The sequence below is a fragment of the Branchiostoma belcheri genome, unplaced genomic scaffold, assembly GCF_001625305.1.
Source record: "Branchiostoma belcheri isolate BF01 breed outbred unplaced genomic scaffold, Haploidv18h27 scaffold51, whole genome shotgun sequence".
In the NCBI taxonomy this organism is placed as follows: domain Eukaryota; kingdom Metazoa; phylum Chordata; class Leptocardii; order Amphioxiformes; family Branchiostomatidae; genus Branchiostoma; species Branchiostoma belcheri.
Genome location: NW_017804143.1, coordinates 1,159,545 through 1,179,000, shown reverse-complemented (window position 1 = coordinate 1,179,000; position 19,456 = coordinate 1,159,545). Strand labels below are relative to the sequence as shown.

Here is a 19,456-nt window from a genome sequence, read left to right as displayed (position 1 = left end):
TTTAATTTAATTTTAATTTAATTTAATTTAATTTTTGGGAGTTCATGTTTTACCTACATACAACATGTCTTCTTAACCTGGTTTAAACGTGTGTTGAGTGCAAATGATTGGCATGTAACCGTTTCTACATCTACAGGCACCAGCGGCGCTGAAAAAATGTTGCGACTTCGTCAAGTCAACCATCATGGAAGAAGTGGCGGCCCTGAAGAAATATTTCTGGAAGCTGACGGCGTACGCCGAAAAATACCCGGACTTGTCGGGCTTCCAGGACGATCTGCTGCACCTCTTCGCGCAGAACTTCTGCTGTATGATGGAACTGAAAGACTCCGTTGAACTCGTGAGCGCCGACTGGCTGGGAGCGATGCTGGAGAGAGACGACTTGTCCGCCCCTAGCGAGTTCGCCGTTCTGGAGGCCGTGCTGCGCTGGGTGCGCCACCTACCGGGGGAGAGGGGGAAGTACACCCCCTCGCTGTTGAGCAACGTGCGGTTCGGGCTGATCCCGAGGGACATGTTGACGAGCCCCACCCTGGCTAACGACACCTGTTTCCCCGGGCTGAAGGAGGCGTGTCACACGGCGGTGCAGTACCACTACCTGCCGCAAGAGTTCCGTCCCTCCGTGTCGCTAGAGTACGACCGGCCCAGAGGGGCATCTAAGGTAAGGAGCAACTTGGTAACTTTAAAATTCCTTTGCTTTCATGGGTGCATTTTTTTGACTTCGCAGAAGGAAAACATATTGTTTTTGCATAGTTTCTTCTTCTTCAAACACGTAAGGTCAATACCTGGACCTGACGTCTGTCACCATGGTAACTAATGCTGTAGCAGACACCCTGTGGGTTAGCTAGCAGGGCAGACTGGTTAGAGGGGCTTCTTATGATATATATGTACTAGTATATGAATGTGTCAGAGTAAGAATAAACAGGGCAGTGTTTTTTTGGGATAGACCGTGTGAAGAAAATATTATGCTTTTGCTTTGCAAATGTTTAACCTCTCTAGTTGTATTTCTGTTTGTTGTCCGCCATGCAGGTCCTGTTGGCCTTCAACACGGACCACAGCAGCTTCTGCTACAGCGACATGGGCAACACGCAGTACTTCGACGTGGACACGCGCCAGTGGGCCACCCTGAAACAGGTCAAGCCGCCCTCCGTCCACCCGGTCGGCAGCTCAGCCGTCTGGGACGGCCGCCTCATGGTCGTGCGGTGCGGGAACGAGATCTTCAGCCTGGACCTGGGGAACGAGAGCTGGGAGAAGCTGCCCGACATGATCCGGCCGAACCCCGACGCGCAGCTCTGCGTCCACGACGGATTCTTGTACGCCATCGGCGCCGACACGAGCGAGAGATACGATAGATCGACAGGACATTGGCAGTGGATAGCGCCACTGAGCGAGGCGAGGTCGGGCGTGGCGTTAGTTAGCTACATGGGTTGTCTGTACGCCGTAGGGGGGACGAAGGACATGGAGCCGTCCAGCGCTGTTGAGGCGTTTGATCCGGAGAGAAACAGGTGGGACATCAAAAGCTCCACGACTAAGTCTCATCCAAAAACGATAGCTTTCGTGGCAAACGGAAACATGTACGTGACGTCCGGGGACTGTGGATCTGGCAGTGTAGCAGTAGTTGAGGTTTATTCGTACGGCAACTCGTTTGGAACGTGGTCCAAGGTTGACCAGTCGCTGGTCTCCCCCGGAGCGGTGCAAGCTGGGAGTAAAGTGTTGTTCGTGGTCGGACGGCGCGTTTTTGACGGAGGAGTCCGGCTCCTGCCCGACCAGGTCTTTCCCGCAGACACGTACGGCTGGAGGGAGATCTGGGAGAAACCTGACGTCTGGCACGAAGTCGTCCTGCTAACCGTGGAAAGATTTGAGTAAATGTTTGCCGAAAGGGAAATAGCCTTCGCCGAGAACAGGTCCTTCTCTGAGCGCAGCGCATTCGCTGTTGAATTCGGTTCCTTCTCTGTTGAATTTAGTCCCATCTCTGTTGAATTCAGTTCCTTCGTTAAGCACAACTTTTGTACCTATGGTCTTTCGTAAGTGTGGGTGCCAGACTGTTGCCATGCTTTCATGACTCTTCCTTGTGTGTTAGAGGTAATAACGGAAGCGATAACAGAAATGAATGGTTTGAGTATGCACATATGAAAAGAAACAACTTACAGTTCTTACAGTTACACCATTAAGGTTGCCTAGGTCGACATAGACAACTGGCTGTTAACAATGTCCTTTCTAAAACATTGCTCATTATTATATATTATAACGTTAACAGAAAAGGAGTAAGCACAAAAGAAGTACACGTTTATGACATTTTACTCGAGTTAACATCTGCCTTTGTAACCTTTCAGAAGCCCATTCTTTTATCAACAGCCTCCTGAGAACAGTAACGCGATATGTTTAACTCTGCCTATACCTTTCTGTTTCTTCCCTTAAAAGCACATATTTTGTGTCATTCAGTTGCTGTGAGCACAAAGTGATTGCTTTTATTTCAATTGTATAAGACTCCAACACCTGCCCGCTGCTATTTTCACCTTTTAGAAGCGCATAGTTTTCAGGCCAAATCTTGCTATAAGTACGAAGTAGGGCTTATGTGATATCTTAGACGTCTGTGAACCATGTGGCAAAAGAGATATTAGAGAGTGTTTACGATAATTACAACGGCTGAAAAGTCACGGAATTTAGATGTATAGCAAAAAAATTATATGTAGTTGGTGATATACATGCTTTATGTACACATGAGTGTATGAAGAGTCAGTTTCTGTAATTTGTAGCTTCATAAATATATACGTTTTAGTTTTAAGTTAAGAGATGCTGAAATCAGTGGCCCCCGGTCGGTAGCTTACCTGAGCGTGGGCGCGTAGAACATGTACATCAAGGACATGAGGTAGATTCAGCTGTGTACTCTTGACTATCTTTGTAGCTTTCACGCCTAAGTTAAAAGTTAATGGCCCCCACGTACATGTACATCAAGTACTTGATGCACACAGAGTCCGTGCACATCAAGGATATAGATTCATTTGTGTACTTTGGCTCTCTTTGTAGCTCTTATTTATCAATTTTAAGTCAATTACCAGATGTACATGTACATCAAGGACTTGATGCATTTAGAGCCATCCATACATGTGCTGTCTGCCGGAGTTGAGCTTTTAGTATGAGAGCTTTTATACCTGTAGCTTTGCTCTAATGGAGACTTTGTCTCTCCAGCGAACACCTAGGATTGAGCACATATGGAATCGTTTGAACTGCTTAATGTGTTTCTTGTATGAAGTCCAAGTCTCACATCCGTACAGGAGGCTGGGCATGACAATTGCTTGGTAGGTGCTTTAGATGCTGTATTTCATGTTTCCCATTATTTCCTCCATTAGCAAGCATTCAAGTGCAAACAGACATTGAAGGGGTCGTGTGGCGTAGCGGCAGAGTGCTCGAATCGGAGCCAAGAGGTCCCGGATTCGAGTCCTGACATGCCACAGGTCTTGTCCCCTTGGGAAAGGCACTTAACACGAATTTCCTCCCGTCTTTCAGCTGAAAATGAGTATTGTATTGTCCCCTGTGTTGGTGGCGGCATAAATATAAGTTGAAAAACATGAGTGTGCCGTCACAATGTCTCGTGATTACATGTTGGAATATAAAAAATGCCAGCATTTTGTGACCGACGAACGGGTCGAACATCTAATTACTCTAAACAGTGTTTAAAGCTATTTAATGATGATGCCCCAACTATTACAGCGAGAATATTTTGTCGGTGTGACTTTATTATAGGGCTTGGGAGGGTTGCTGGAGTTCAGGTTTGAGTGTGGCTTGCAACTTGCAATTAATTCTACTGCGGGTTCAACTACCTTAGACCTTACTTCACCCCCAGCGTTTTTATTCTTCAATGACGCGCGCTTCTCGGAATTTTTACCGGGTCTGATAACTGAAAACACCTCCAGGCGGAATTGCTGGTAGCAATCAGTGTGAAATTGGTGTACTCAGAACATCCTGAGTACCGTTACAATTACCTCCAACCTCGCGATGGTTTTATTTCAATCATAAGATAAGTTTTCAATTTACGGCTAGTACCACCGCCTGCGAAGCTTAAGGGCGCTTTGTTGCTGAAGCTGTCTGACGCCAGAGACCAGGTTTCTGCCACGCATACTTCGCAGACTTGTTGGGCATCGGCATTATTTTTTTTCGGTCAGCGATGCGAGTTATGCCGCGGAGGGACGATTTTGCCGCCGAGGGAGTTTTTGCCATGAAGAGAAGGTTTCCCGCTCCAACAAGCGGCATAACTCGCGTCGCTCACCGAAAAAATAATGCCGCCGCCCAACAAGTCTGCGGAGGAGGCTACGAAAACCTAGTCTCTACCAGACTAACTACGCATGGCTATATATTGAACATTTGCCAGGGGCCGGGGAGTTTGGCCGCCTTGCAGGTTTGCTTGGAGGGAAAGAAACTTCCTCCCCGCGGCCGGACTCCCCTGGCCAATTTTACTCTCTTTTTTGCCAAATTCTACGATCCGTATTACCGTAGAAAGACGTGGTGGAGGCATGGAGTTAAATTTCAACTCCATGGTGGAGTCCAGCGAAAACCGGTGCCGCATGCACTCTCTTTGATTTCGCTCCATGTAATCAAATTTGTATGGCCTAAGATGAAATAAAGATCTTCGTTATACTCTCTCGGTCTATATAATATGACTGCATACCTTATGGACATTACTTTAAATTAGTTGCTACGGTTATATTGTGATGATGTTTAGTATGTTTTTCTGGAGCTGTGTGTGAAGACAATAATCTAAATTAGTTGCCAAGGTTACACTGTGATGATGTTTTGAACTTTATGGATGGGGTTGGCTGTGTACGCGCGTGTATCTGTGTGGACAATAGTTTAAAGTTGTTGCCAAGGCTTGATTGTCATAGTGTTTGGTACTGTTTTATCTTTGGCTGTGTGTGTGGGTTTGTGGACAATACTAGTGGTTTACAGGTGATTCAAAATCATCTCAATCACAACGCTTATTCACATCAGACGGAAGCGTGTGTATTTTTGACAAACGTGCATGTTCAATGAATAGTACATATATTGTAAACGGGAAATGCTGTAGCTTGGTTTCATTGCTATCACAAACACTTTAAATCATACATTGTGGTAGCTGATAGGTGAGTTCGTGTGCAAACAAAATGATACATAGCATAGTCAAAAGTTCAAAACCATACATATATACTATGTACACTGTATATACATCTGAATAAAGTACTTAACGTACTTGCCATGTACTAGCCTGGGTGCCATCCTCCGTAGTTTTCGTCCGCTCCCTAACGTCGCTGGCTACGTGGTTTGTTAGCCAGCGACATTAGGGAGCGAGCGGGTGGAATAACTACGGAGGATGGCACCCAAGCTAGCCATGAACTGCATTCAATTTGACAATCAAACCGTTTTACACAGAGGTCGTTGCTACGTTCTGCTGTGGGCCCACCTCTACGCTGTTTCTGCTACAGCACACAATGTACAAACCGAAGGCGACGGACCTCGCCATCTCACTTACGACTTTACGGAAGGACTTTTGGCACACACTGTACACGACAACGTCCAGGAAGGTGTTGAACCACGCCACCCAGAGCGACCAAAACAGGGCGGTGGGCAGATGATGCCCCAGCCAACCTGCGATTAAGATACCCATCCACGGAAGTGGCATTACTGTTTGTATGAGGGTTAAGATCAGCACAACCTTAGCGTACGAGCGATCATCGTGGTGGTTTGGAGCCACGGCCGGGTTAGCGTTCTGGGGTGGACCCCCCGGCCCGGGCATGTTAATAATATACGAGGGGTGTTCAAAAAGTTCTCGGCCTCACCTAGAAAACGTCAGGGCAGTAAAATTTTTCTTACACTATTTTTTAATATAGTCCTCTCTAACTGCAATGCACTTGGTCCAGTGATGTTCCAGCTTTATTTTCCCATTGTGGAAGAAGGTTGCATCTGGACCCCCCAGATTGGCCTATACCGCATAGATGACGTCATCATTACCATCAAAACGTTGACCACATAAGGGGAACTTGAGTTTAGGAAACAGGTAGAAGTCCAAGGGTGCTAGTTCAGGTGAATTGGAAGGGTGGGGTTAGACTTCAAAGCCAAATTCGTTTGCTGCTGCCACTGACCCCTGTGCTGTGTGGACAGGTGCATTTTCATCACGCCAGCTCGATGCTTTCCTCTCCTTTTCTCTTTGACTGTTGTACTCAACTGTCGCAATTCTGTTGAATAGTACTCCCCATTGATGCTTTAACCCCTTCGCATGTAGTCAATTATGATTACTTCCTTACTGTCCCAGAAAACAGAGGCAAAAACCCTGTCAACGGACGAAACTCGCTAAAACTTCTTGGGGGGCCTGGAAAAATTCTTCATCCATTGTTTGCTCTGCTGTTTTTATTCGGGCTGAAAGTGGTGAACCCAGCTCTTCTTGGGTTACAAATGTTTTGAGGAAATTGCATGGATTGGACTGAATTCGTTCCTTGAAATGTCCAGCCTGTTTAACTTCTGATGTTCAAAAAACATTAGAGGCACCCACCATGCAGACAGTTTTTTCATCCCCAGGATGTTCGACAAAACATTGTGAACTGAGTCATAACACAGGCCAAAGAACCTGCTACATGTTGGCCAGTCTCAAATCTGTCATTCACTACCATGTGATGGATGGCCTCAACTGGATTGTCCGTGGTGCTGATTTGTGGCATCCTGACATATGTTCATCTTTTGTGCTGTCCTTGCCGCGCTTGTAGCTAGTAACCCACTTCTTAATAGTTGAATAAGAAGGGGAGTCATCACCAAGTGTCTTGACCATGTGTTTATGGATGTCCTTAGGAGACATCCTTTTTTATCGATACACTTGATCAGAGCTCACGCGTCTGTTGCGGCCATTTTGTGATTTTCCCTCACCCACCCCATTTTCACGGGGCGTCACGTGCTAATTAATGAATATAAAAATTTGAATTTTTGTGTGCAGTGATGTAAGACGTCATAGTATACAGCTATACCAAAGAATAGGAGTTTGACCTTTATTTTCTAGGTGAGGCCGAGAACTTTTTGAACACCCCTCGTAGATCTGTACAGCAGGTGCCGGCGGCGGCTCGGGCGGCGTACACACCGCTTTTAAGATCCGGACAACGCAATACATTGTCACGGCAAGAGCGCTACAAGATATGACAAACGACGCTGCCGTAAACCATATGCAGGCAAAGAGATCATAAGTCGTGACGGACATGATCGGATCGTAATATACGGGAACCCAATAGACTGTGCAGATGATAAACCAAGTGTATACCCCAACCCAAGCGGTGAGAAGAAAGCCGCAGGTCTTCTTGTGGGATATACCCTCTCCGTTGTTCTTCAGTGCCATGTATCGGTCTAGGTTCAGGCCTGACAAAAAGATATAAAACAATATCTTTGCTCACTTGCAACTCATTTCATATCACCCTATCAAAATTCAAAGGTATTCTTAATCAAAATCCACTGTGGAAGTGAAAGTTTGATCGATCAAATGTATAAACATCAAATTTATAACATTACACAGTGTTCTAGCCAGCGTCTATCTTTCCATCATTTGACGAAAATTTTGCCGCTCATGACGGACAAAAAAATTTGCCGATTCCGTCATCTTTGGTGGACAAAAATCGGTGTGTTAAGATATGGAAACGTGTCATTAAACCAAGCTCAGTCTACCAACAAAATTTGCCCCTCACAAAAGTGTGTCAGAGGGTCAAGACTTCGAAAATTTCATGGGGAAGCATGCCCCCCTGGACACCATAGAAGTAAGTTATCGCGCCTTCTGTGCGATGCCTTGCGCTTCGGAGCTCACCCAGTCAAACAAAATTGAGATGACGGAAAAATGTCAAGTTGGCTAGAACACTGGTTGAACACTGTAAGTTACAATTCATTGAGTTTGAGTTTATGATAGAGCAGTTTTATAGTACAACATGGTATCATTATAGAAGAAGGTGTTACCTGCGAGAGCAGCAAAAGTCATGGTGGAGGAGGCGTGTGTGATGACCGCCGTGGCACGGGCGGCGGTCTCGGAGTAGACCCACTCTCCTGACTCGGCGGGCTTCACCATGGCCGCGAGGGCCAACCCAAGCAGCAGGTCCGAGCAGGCGATGGAGGCAATGAAGAGCCGGCTGCTGGATGGGAAGGTCTCCCGCCTTCTGGTCGCCACGAGGATGAGAAGGTTCCCGGCGATGGCCAGCGCCGCTACGGTGGCTATGACGCCCGGCTGGGCTGGAGAGGCCGCCGCCGGAGGAGACTCTGAGGACACTGGTGCGGCCGCGGACGCGTTGATCGCGAAGGATTCGTTTAAGAAATTCATGTCTCTATCGGCGAAGGAATCGCTGGAGATATTCATGTCTCTATCGGCGAAGGAATCGTTTGAGAAATTCATGTCTCTGATCTGTGTCGTTTGACGTCTCCTTGGGTGATGATTCTGTCGGGTTGAATGTTTTTCCAGCCCAACCGCGAGATACGACGACAAGAGCGCCCTGACTAGTACGTCGCGAAGGAATCGTTTGAGAAATTCATGTCTCTGATCTGTGTCGTCGTTTGACGTCTTCTTTGGGTTGATTCTGTCGGATTGAATGTTTTTGCAGCCCCACCGCGTGATACGACGAAAAGCTAGAGCGCTCTCACAGTCTCACGTATGCGTCTGTCTACCAGACTACCAGACTAAATAAGCTGGATATAGATAGGCCGAGTTCGGTCGCCGCCTTCTGATCTGACTGGCCGCGGATGAATCAACTTCGCCTGGTCAATTTTTCTCTCCTTTTGCTAATAATGCTAAATGCCAAATGCCACGACCCGTATCAGTCTGATCCGAAAGACCTGGTGGAGCTTGAGGCTAGCTGTGCACGACGAAAAGGAGTCTTGAGCTGGAAAGCGGAGAGACGACAATGTGGAGCGAAGAGGTGAGTCTCAGTGGCTTACAACGTTGAGTGTGACGTACGTGTACGTTAGTCTCTACCAGACTAACTACGCTGGCCATATATAGGAGAATATTTCCCGGGGGAGTTTGGCCGCCTTGGGGTTTGACTATGCCGCGCAGTTATCCCTTCGGAGGGAACGAAACTACCTCCCCGCGGCAGGACTCCCATGGCCAATTTGATTCTCTTTTTTGCCGAATTCCACGATCCGTATCCCCGTAGAAAGGCCTGGTGGAGGCTACCTCAGCTCACTTTATGAAATAGCATCTCCCATACTCATTTCCGCTGCTAGGCAACAAGATATAAATGACTGTATGGAGCTCGTCATAGTGCGGCAGCTGGGCACTTCAAAATAATGGCTTCTGACTAAGTGGAAGGAATCTTTCTTTGAATGTTTTTTAACTCGAAAATATAATTGCACCACCGGGCAGCTTGGAATGCCGGAAGGAATATTTCTTTTTCCAACATGTAATCACCAGACGTGCGTGGTGACGGCACACGCAAGTTTTTTTCAACTTAGGTCATGTTGATTTGATTATTTGGATGACATCCTCTGGGAACCCCAAAACTGATGCGAGCGCGCGAATAAAAAAAAAGTTTTGCAAAAAAAAAAAGTTGCTTTCATGAAATCTACGTTGTTATGAAGGTCGAACAAATGACACAGAGTATGGTATGGCGAATAATCTACTCTTTACATTCATTTCTTTGCATTTTAGTTTTTTGTTTGATTTTGGCATTCTACGACGTTGGAATCGTTTTCAAATATTTTTTTTGCAACTTTCGGTATATATTTGCTCATTTTTTTAACTGTTTTGTACAATTTACAGTGTGGTTGGAAACTTTTTTTTTTTGGAAACGGCCGAAAATTCATGCGCGCGCGGATGTCATCCATATAATCAAATCAACATGCCCTTGCTCGTAGTAAAGAATGACTAGACATCAGATATCCCCCAATGATTTTAAAAGCCGATTTTCAGTTCACACTTCATTCTCACCCCATACTACACAATCTTGTACTATTAAACGAAGGGCGAAGAACAATGCTACCCGCGGAGTGGTAGTCACTAACCATCATCCAGCTCTACGGAGCAGATTAGGTTAGACCCCCCACCGGGCCAAAGCTCGCACATCCGGGACATTCACACTACAGATTGCTGAACAAAATGGCGGTCGGACAGATTTTGGCGAGACGCTTCACAACTTCGGCTGTCAGGCGTTTCCATGTGGACGAAGGACCAGGCAATGTAAGTATATCCTGTCAAGAGGAAGTAGAGGGCCCGTTGAATAGAAATTAGTGTCTTCGTACGTGCATTTAGTTGCGAAATATGCGTTAGTATGATGGAGGTCACGTAACGCTTTTGAAACCGAAGGCAAGGTCACAAGATGTTTTGCGAACACCAGGGCCCGTTAAAAATTTACTCTGGTTATATATTGCACTTTGTGTGTTCCTAGACACGTCTGGAAATCACTGGAATCCACTAGGATTCATAAAGGTATCTTGAAGGTAACAAACAGAAGTCAGCACCACATAGAAGAACCACCCCTAGAAAAACAGCCATGACTTGATATGATTTGGACAGCTGACAGTCGACAGGCATGATCCCCAGCAAACGTTTCTATGCCTTAAACCACCTGAAAGGCTCAAACTGATGTATACTTTATACCCCAAGTTCAAAGCACACACACAGTTGAATTTATTCAACATATATATATATTACTTTAGTCAAATTATGTACCTTGCTTGTATCTTTGTATAGTTCACATTTTTGTTTTGACCTGTGCTTAGCTCAGTGGTACAAATATGTGCAACAAAGGCCTTGAAAAAAAGTGCACCATACTAAAGGTCTTCCTTCTCGTGAAATGCCCACAGAACCTGCCCTTCTCTGTGGCGAACAAGTGGCGACTACTTGGCGTGATGACGCTGTTCTTCGGCAGTGGATTTGCAGCACCCTTCCTGGTAGTCAGACACCAGCTGCTAAAGAAGTAAAATGGTCCAGGACAGGTGAGTGGTGCCACACATATGCAGGGCTCAAAATACTGGGTGCATGCACCTAAGTACGGGTAAAATTGGGGCTGTGCAGGTATTTCTGATATCTATCTGCACCTAACCTGCACGCTCCATGTACTGGGTATATGCACCTTAGTACAGGTAAAATTGGAGCTGTGCAGGTATTTCTTATGTCTACCTGCACTAGTCCATGTACTGGTTATAATATGTGGACCTTAGTGCAGGTAAAATTGGAGCTGTGCAGGTATTTCTGATGTCTATCTGCACCTAACCTGTACTGGCCCATGTACTAGGTCTAGATATGCATGTAGATCATGTATGTGATTTTTCAGCAGCATTGACTGTTATCACCCATGAAGTACAAAAGAAATAATGGGAATGGCCTCTGAGCATAGAAGACCGCAGGTTACTGTACATGTACTTTGTCAAATTGTTCAGGTACAGGTAAAGGTACCTGTACCTGTAACTGATATTATGTTTAGGAATGCAGCACTAATGAGATGTTTTGCTCTTATATTTTTCAGGCCAGTACCTCTGGGGTGAAGCTCTTTTGTGGTAGAGTAACCAGCTTGGAAAGAATCAACTGTACCATGACACAGCCATCACTAGCAACCAACCATCTCCACAATGATGATACCATAGGCCTATCTTTCTCTTGATTTCTGTCAACACTGATCATTATCACCCAGAATATTGTCCAATGGAACTAGCCCCAATCTGGTCCTGTCTGTGTGTATATGATGTAGTGTTATTTGGTTGTACTGAATAAACATATCTCATTGGTTGAGAGGACAGTGGTGACTGTAGTCTGTCTTTTAGTTTTATTCTCATGAGTGTACATGAGGGAATATTAAAGTCAAGTCAAATGTGGATCCTGATAAACTCAAACTCAACTTCAAGTGCACAAGTACAACTCAGAGCATTTACTAGGTAGTCTCACCAGAAAAATGTGGTGTTTCATATTTGGAATGCACCCTGCATATTTGGCATAAGTGTCGGAGAGATGTACCCATAGCCCCCCTCCCTGTTGAGGTTGAGATTGTACATTCTTTTATACAGTACTAGACTTTACTATATTGCCTCTCTAACAGTGGATGTTACCTGAAACGTCTGACTGTTTCCAAAGTCATATCCAGTTGCTTGAGTAACTGCTTTTTGGCGTATCTTATTACCTGGACGTCTTTAAACCTTCACCGACGTTTATAGAGGAATAGCGTAACAAACACATAAATGACAGGGTCATCTGTGAGGGGACTAAAACAGTCCATTGGTACATTAAAAAACTTACAACAGTTACATGAATGCGCAGAAAGTTCAATTACATTTACGTAACCAGCAATTTTACACTTCACAGGAAGACTTCATAGCCTAGGCCATGTACCTGGGTCAAAAGTTACCTTCAGTACTAATGAGGTTGGATAGCCTTTACTAAAGATATTCTATGTCCTTGCCCTTACATACAGTAACGGTATCATATTCGTGACCAAAGGCCATGTTGATATGATTGGATGGATGACATCCACAGGCGCATGAATTTTTGCCCATTTCCAAAAGAAAAAAGTTTTCCATCATACTGCAAATTGTACAAAGCAGCTGCAAAATGAACAAATATATCCCGTACATTGCAAAAAAAAAAAAAGATTGGACACAATACTTGTCTTATGTTTTCCAAAGGAAAAGAAAATGTAAAGAAAGGAAAGTCTATTAATTATTTGTCATACCATACTCTGTGTGTTTAGTCATTTGTTCAACCTTCACGACCACTTAGATTTCATGATGAAGGCAACTTTCTTTGCCAAACTTTTTTTTTTATTCCCAAGCTCGCATCAGTTTTGGGGTTCCCAGTGGATGTCCTCCATATAATCAAATCAACAATGTTACATGGCCTTTATATTTATGTGAAGGTAGAAAAGGATGGTCCAAGACACCAATACAAAGAAGAAACAAAAAGAAGTGAAAGCTATTAAATTAAAACAATATTCTCGGTTAGAGCAAGATTCAGCGTTGCTTCCTTTTCTTTTATTAGGTTGGTTTGATGACAGCAGATGATGACAGCTCATTTCGTATGCATGTCACATGTTTTTATTTGTCCCCAACGTTATGGAATATACCACTGATATTTATCTAACGGGGATGCAAAGCAAAATGGTACAATCGTAACCACACGTACCCAGGAATATTTGAGATAAACTTTATTTAAAGACGAAGCAAGTAAATTTACTTTTTATGGTTTCGGAAGAAATTGTCACTTTTATTAAGTGTGGGTCTTCATTTATTTGTCCACTATTTTTCCCGCTATTTTATCCCACCCATTTAAATGGTATAGTCCATGCTGTATCCGGCTTCATTTCGAAGTATTGGCGGCAAGATGGCGGATGGCGACAGAAAACTCTGAAAAGGTTTCTTGTTTCAAAGTACGTCCTGGTCGGTTTATACGCCAATAACTTGAGTTTATTTCCTAGATATATATCCTACGTTTACCCCAAGATAGCTGACAGGAACAAAATATTCCATTTGCGATAATTTCTGAGGAAAAAAGCACGTACGTTACTAGACTCGGTCAAATTTTTTTTCTCACGTAACTTACCGTTTGTGTACACAGTTTTGAGGTATAAACAGGGGTCTTTGTGTTCCGTATTGTTTTGGTGTATGGTTGCGAGTACAAGTTCTGGGACGATAAAGTCGTCTGACAGCTGTGTCAGCCACTCTTTTCAAGCTTTGGCGGTTGGTTTGAGGCATACCCGACTAACAAATTTTTTTTGACGTAACACTCGGAAGAAACTACCATATCTTCAGAGGTGTGTGCAAAAATAATTTTATACAAGCCTGGTTCAAGAAGAAAGTAAAGGTAGCGAGGAAGGAATTGTAAGCAGTTTTGCAAGAAATGCAGCTTGTATTTCTGTAGATGCACGGCCCTTCTAAAATCATGACTGCAGCGCAACACAAGCATGAGGTTTAGGCGTGGTGACAGTTGCACTTGCAGGGCTTTCTTTTTTTTTGTTGTTGCCAAGACATGTTTGCAGAGTTGCAGTCATAATTTGTACACAGTACAGCCATAATTTGTACAGGTATGGTAAGAAGACTACATTCATTTATTTTATCACAGTTTAAAACTTTTACACACTAGGTTGCAAACTGACAAAATGAAGATGCCATCATAAGTGTTCTTCTTTTCTCCCTTGCAGACTGTTTGGCAAGTAATTGAACATTCTGATTGAAGTGCCAGTGTAGCAATGTCTCGCGACCGTTCCCACCTGAGTCCCTTTGGTAATGAGCTGGAGGATTTCGCTCCGGTTGCGGGATGGCGAGACTCCGCCGTCAACATGACCACCTCCGACATACCCGGCGATCCGATCGCTGCTTCTACGGTCATGAGACCTACAGGGGGTCAGAGGTGAGCGTGCTCGTAATCTGTAACTCTGGTGACCGTGTTTAACGTCTGTTTAATGATTGTTTATGAAATCTGTATCTGTATAGCCGGTATAACCGCCTTTCGGCGTAACACAACAGCTTTGCAGGCACGCGGCGCGGCGGCAGCTGGCTATATTACACCGATTGACTTGTTACACCTAATCCTTGAACTTCTAGCTCTAGACTTTGTTTAAAACTATCTATTGACAATGCCCCTACTGTACTTGGTGACAGTGAGTTCCACTCTGCAATAGTTCTAGGAAAGAATGAATTCTTGAACAGCTCACCCAAATATGTTGGGTGATATGTCACTTAAAGCAGTCTCAGCCTATCTGAATGTGTGTATAGGCTTTAGTCTACGTAGTTGATAGAGGGATACATGGATTAACGTCTTTTCCCTTCTCGTGCAGAAATAACAGTGATGTCAGAGGGTCGTTCATGGAAACTGCCAGCTGGCAAGCCGGAAATGGACTCGGAAATGACAGGTATACATGTCATATACACCGTTACACAGTAAGCAGCGGCACCTGTGCTGTGCAATGTGAACCAGTCAGAAAGGAAGTTGACAGACAGTCACCGAAATATTGGATGAATAAAACACAGTTTCATTGTGTTGCATCTCTTAATTCAGTGACTTACGTAAGTTACTAAGAAACTATTCGCGGATGTATAAAAGGTGGATATGAAAAGTCTTTGATGGCAACTTCGCTCATGTGCATGAAGTAAACTGTTATTATACATTGTAAATTAGTGATATTTTAGATCATCAAATGCTAATAAGATACTCTTGATATTATGATGTGAACTAAATTTGTAAAGTAAATTCCTGCCATAAATTTCTCCCCGAGCAGCAGCAATGTGGATGACTTCATCCGGTCCCACCGGCTGTCGGGGATGCTCCAGGACATTGACATGTCAGGACTGTCCATCGGGAGTGACGCTCACCCCGCCCACCCAGCCAACATCACAGGGTCCACCGACCAGACCCTGGACGGCACCACCAGCTCTCTGGGCATCATACATCTGGATAGTGTGCATGGTGAGAGCAGGGCTCATGTTTGTTTTAGGAAAATATTGCAAATGATAGAAGAAATATTTTCCATGTGAAGTGGATCTATGATGTATTGATTTTTGTCCATGAAGTGTGCTTTGTTCAAAAGATAAGGGTGTTTCAAATGTAAGCTACTAGTATTCACACAGGCAGCCATAGTAAGCTGACAGGGACTCATCACAATTGCATCACAGCTGTTCCTAGCAAAGAGCTCAGAGCAGACATTTTTAGGTTGCCATTGTTTTTAGGAAAAACGTAGTTAACGTTGATTTCAAAGAAGACAAAATTTTTACATGACGTTTTTACATGATAGATAAGATTTCATTTCAGTTCCAATCTAACTTCTAAGTCTACTATTAGAATTTGCCCCTCAAATTTAAAATGCAGGAAATAACATTTCAGAGGGTCAACTTGTATGTTTTCTTGCACTATTGAGTAGACCTATCAGGAAGCCTCGTCCATGTGGAAGACCCTTTGACTGTGAGAGAGGAACAGCTGGACCGAACCTTGACCCCCGACCCCTCGGGTCACCCGGACAGTCCCCCTGTCCTGAGAGGAAGAGGTGCAGGCGAGGATGTGCACATCCCCTCCCACCCACAGTCTGCCTTCTGGCCGGTACACGACACGGACGACAGGAGGTAAGGATAGAAAAAGGGAATTCTGTGTATTTGAACTTGGATTTTTTTTGTGTGATATGGAAAACAGACCTGAGTGATCATAAATAAAGTTATTACTGTAAATCCACCCTCAGTCTGCCTTCTGGTCGGTACATGACAAAGACGACAGGAGGTAAGGATAGGAAGAGGGAATCTGTGCAGTTCATTCACTTTTTGTTCATGGTAGCAGAGGTTCTTGGTCTGAGAAAAATGGAGAAACTATAGAGTGGCAATGCTGGCAAATTATTTGTTAACAGTCATGGTAAGACCCTAAAATTCAGAGTGGTGCAGGTAAAATTTGTCTGGTGCAGGTGATACATGTCTGTAGAAAAAAGGATTTTGAGCCCTGCCACAAAAATAAAACTACCGCCAATGTTTCACAAATTCACAGTAATGTATTGTAATATAGTGTATCAGTATTTTATGCATGATGTCAGTATGGTGACATTAAACAACCTTTTCTACCATACTGTGTACCTTCCATTTTGTTGAAATGGATTGTCATAAATAAAAAGTCAACATTACCTGTAACTGTATTTATCGTTGCCACCCTTTTTTTTGTAGGATTTCTGCTGTGAGTGAGCTGGGAAGCAACACCACAGACATGTCCATCTTCAGCCATCGTGACAGCAGCATCCTGCCTCTGGACAACTTTGACCTTCTGGAGGAGGAACTGGACCGCATGAACCAGACACAGGAGGAGGAGGAGACAGATCATCACTTCATGGGGCAGAATGGTATTTCATCTTTTTTTGTAGTTAATTTTAATTTTTCTTGTTTATTCAAAAGTAACATGGATGTGGCAATCCCCTATGTAATAGACATGTGTAGGCAAGTACATTGATAAATATAAAAGAAAATACCGGTACTGAATGTTTTGTCTCTACCGGTATCACAGATAGAGTTTACTGTCACTTCATGGGGCAGAATGGTGGGAAGCAGTGTTGTAGCCAGCGCCTGTCTTTCCGTCATTTGATGGACCAAAATTTTGCTCAATCCACCATCTTTAACGGACAAAAATCTGGGTGTAAAGATATGGAAAGAGTTGTCATTAGACTAAGCCAGTAAAGTCTATCCCTCAAAATGGGTACCTGACTTTTGTTGGCCGGGGAGGTAAAAGGCATCGGAAGGAGAGGAATGGGCTCTGCCTTCCAATACCATGCCCTAGACACAGCGGATTAACTACAGTGTATGTTGCATATACCCAGTGTCTCTCTGCCGAGTCCCAGGCCTCAAAAAGGCTATGAGACTACCTTTACTTTCTCTCTTTCATTTAACTTTTTCTATTTATAAGTGCATTAAGATATTTTTCCCCACATTTTTTTCTGTTCCAGCGGACAGAAACAGAGCCCCAGATTCTCCTCCCCACATCTCTGCCACTGCAGAGCCGACTGTGCTGAGAAGACTGTCCAGTGGAGATGGGGAGGAAAGGCTCTCTGCAGGTGGAGTTTTTTTGTCATTGAGTTTTACACACAAAAGAAAATCATAAGATACCCTGATACCGTCTTTGGGATGAGAAGGCTTGGCCTGTAGTAATCCCAGTCACAGATGTTACTCATGTGCTGTACTTCAGGCTCTCCCAATGTTTGTCTAACTGTAATTTAAACTCGTTGACTTCTTTAGAACATAGCTCACTCACTCACACACTCACTATCCGGTTTAGCATCTGTTGTTCCCCATCATCTGAGACCAAAGTTAGACGTGCTTACACACTGATGCTGAGGCTTGATGTCAGCCTGCCATTTGCCTCTGCCCTGTGTGTTGATGTTATGTAGTGTAGGTTAATGGTGGTGGAAATCCTCCCATAAGTTGTTGATCCATCTCTCCTTGGACGCCCGCATTTGTTTTGGCCTTCCATATCCAGTGTGATAATCTTTCTAGGCCACTTCTCTCATTCTTCGAAGGTGGCTATACCATCTTAGTCGGTTACAAAATATTGCAGAATGCTGAAGAAAAGGGATTTTTACCACTCATGTAATAGGAAACTACAAACGTAACATTTGCAAAGCAAATACATAATGTTTACCTTTGCATATGGTCTGCTCTCAATTAATTCTTATTCAAACACATTCATATGTCAGTTACAGAATATTACAGAATGCTAAAAAAGGGATTTCTACCACTGATGTAGTAGGAAACTACAAACGTAACATTTGCAAAGCACATACATAATGTTTACCTTCGCATATGGTCTGCTCTCAATTAATTCTTACTCAAACACATTCATATATATAGTGACAGGAGTTTAAATCCCTCCTGCTATAAAATTTTCGAACTCTGTAAATAAGCCGAACATCTCACGACAGAACACTGTACCATCAGTTCTCTTATGTAACGCTCGGTCGTTAGCAAACAAGCTTGATGAGTTTCACTCGGTGTTGTTATCTGAGAATGTAGAAGTAGCTGGTGTGTCTGAAACCTGGTTCAGTGACGATGTCCCTACTAATTTTTGGTCGTTAGATGGGTACACCACGTTCACTAAATCTAGAGAACACAGACGTGGTGGCGGGGTAGCCTTGTATGTAAGGGATGATATAGCTACTCACCAGATTTTAGACATTAATGTCCCAGATGAATTAGAATGTATGTGGCTCATGCTGCGCCCTAAGCGCCTACCTAGGAAGGTCTCGTCTATGATTGTATGTATAGTATATGCACCGCCGCATTCTGATTGTGACGAAACCTTAAGACTACACTTGTTTGACACTATAGATAAACTGAGAACCCGATACGATAATGCAGGTTATTTGATTATGGGTGATTTTAACCGTATTGACATGTCTGATGTGTGCTCTGGCAATGGTCTCCAACAAATTGTAAATGTTCCAACCAGATCCGAGGCTACTCTTGACCTAATATTGACAAACCTTACTGATTTCTACCACCCTCCCACCGTGACCTCTCCATTGGGGCACAGCGACCATAATGTGATCTTACTGAGCCCCAAACACCAGAGGGTCGTGAACAAGACTACGAAGCGTAAGGTACGGCCTATGATGGATTCTAACATCCGATCCTTTGGGCAGTGGATCACGACACACCGGTGGGAAGAAGTGCTGGACGTTCAGGGAACTCAGAATAAGACCACAGCCTTCTACGAAACTTTGAATCAAGCAATAGACAGACATTTCCCTTACAAAGTCATCAGAACACAAGCCCAGGACAAACCGTGGATGTCGCAAAAGATTAAGTCTGCGATCAAGGCGCGCCAACGGGCTTTCAGCGCAAAGAACTGGGTAAAATGGCGCATGCTCCGTAACAAAGTCCAGTACATGATCAAGAAAGCAAGAAAACTGTTTTACAACACGAAAATCAAGAAGTTAAAAACGGAAAACCCAAGCGCTTGGTTTAACGAACTCAAGGTTCTTACCGGCACTCAACGTAAGGACATGTCGGTTCCGATTGAAGGCGTAAACCC

The 19,456-nt window shown here is 44.1% G+C and overlaps 3 protein-coding genes across 3 annotated transcripts in view; 2 read left to right on the top strand and 1 right to left on the bottom strand.

Moving 5' to 3' along the window:
• The window catches only part of LOC109480442 (kelch-like protein 17), a 2,897-nt gene extending 1,037 nt beyond the window's left edge, over positions 1–1,860 (top strand). Inside the window, exons 3-4 of the mRNA XM_019782632.1 lie at positions 128–655; positions 1,024–1,860. Of these exons, the coding sequence (XP_019638191.1) occupies positions 128–655; positions 1,024–1,860 (1,365 nt within the window). The remainder of the gene's footprint in view (positions 1–127; positions 656–1,023) is intronic.
• A 3,529-nt stretch (positions 1,861–5,389) lies between these two features.
• On the bottom strand, positions 5,390–8,305 carry LOC109480477 (beta-1 adrenergic receptor-like). The gene is made up of 3 exons (XM_019782672.1): positions 7,948–8,305; positions 7,053–7,362; positions 5,390–5,771 (listed from the first exon to the last, which is right to left on the bottom strand). The coding sequence occupies exons 1-3, from the start codon at positions 8,303–8,305 to the stop codon at positions 5,390–5,392; spliced, it is 1,050 nt and encodes a 349-aa protein (XP_019638231.1).
• A 5,848-nt stretch (positions 8,306–14,153) lies between these two features.
• Positions 14,154–19,456, top strand: part of LOC109480441 — a 14,202-nt gene continuing 8,899 nt past the window's right edge. The window contains exons 1-6 of the mRNA XM_019782631.1: positions 14,154–14,314; positions 14,742–14,816; positions 15,183–15,370; positions 15,822–16,020; positions 16,603–16,773; positions 17,374–17,480. Coding sequence (XP_019638190.1) covers positions 14,154–14,314; positions 14,742–14,816; positions 15,183–15,370; positions 15,822–16,020; positions 16,603–16,773; positions 17,374–17,480 — 901 coding nt within the window. The remainder of the gene's footprint in view (positions 14,315–14,741; positions 14,817–15,182; positions 15,371–15,821; positions 16,021–16,602; positions 16,774–17,373; positions 17,481–19,456) is intronic.

Excerpts from the sequence above, each read along its gene's own strand:
- LOC109480477 (XM_019782672.1), bottom strand. The coding sequence starts at position 8,305 with ATGAATTTCTTAAACGAATCCTTCGCGATCAACGCGTCCGCGGCCGCA. Across the intron at positions 7,363-7,947 it reads GACTTTTGCTGCTCTCGCAG|GCCTGAACCTAGACCGATAC; the intron begins GTAACACCTTCT and ends TCTTTTTGTCAG. Across the intron at positions 5,772-7,052 it reads CCGCCGCCGGCACCTGCTGT|TATTATTAACATGCCCGGGC; the intron begins ACAGATCTACGA and ends ACACCCCTCGTA.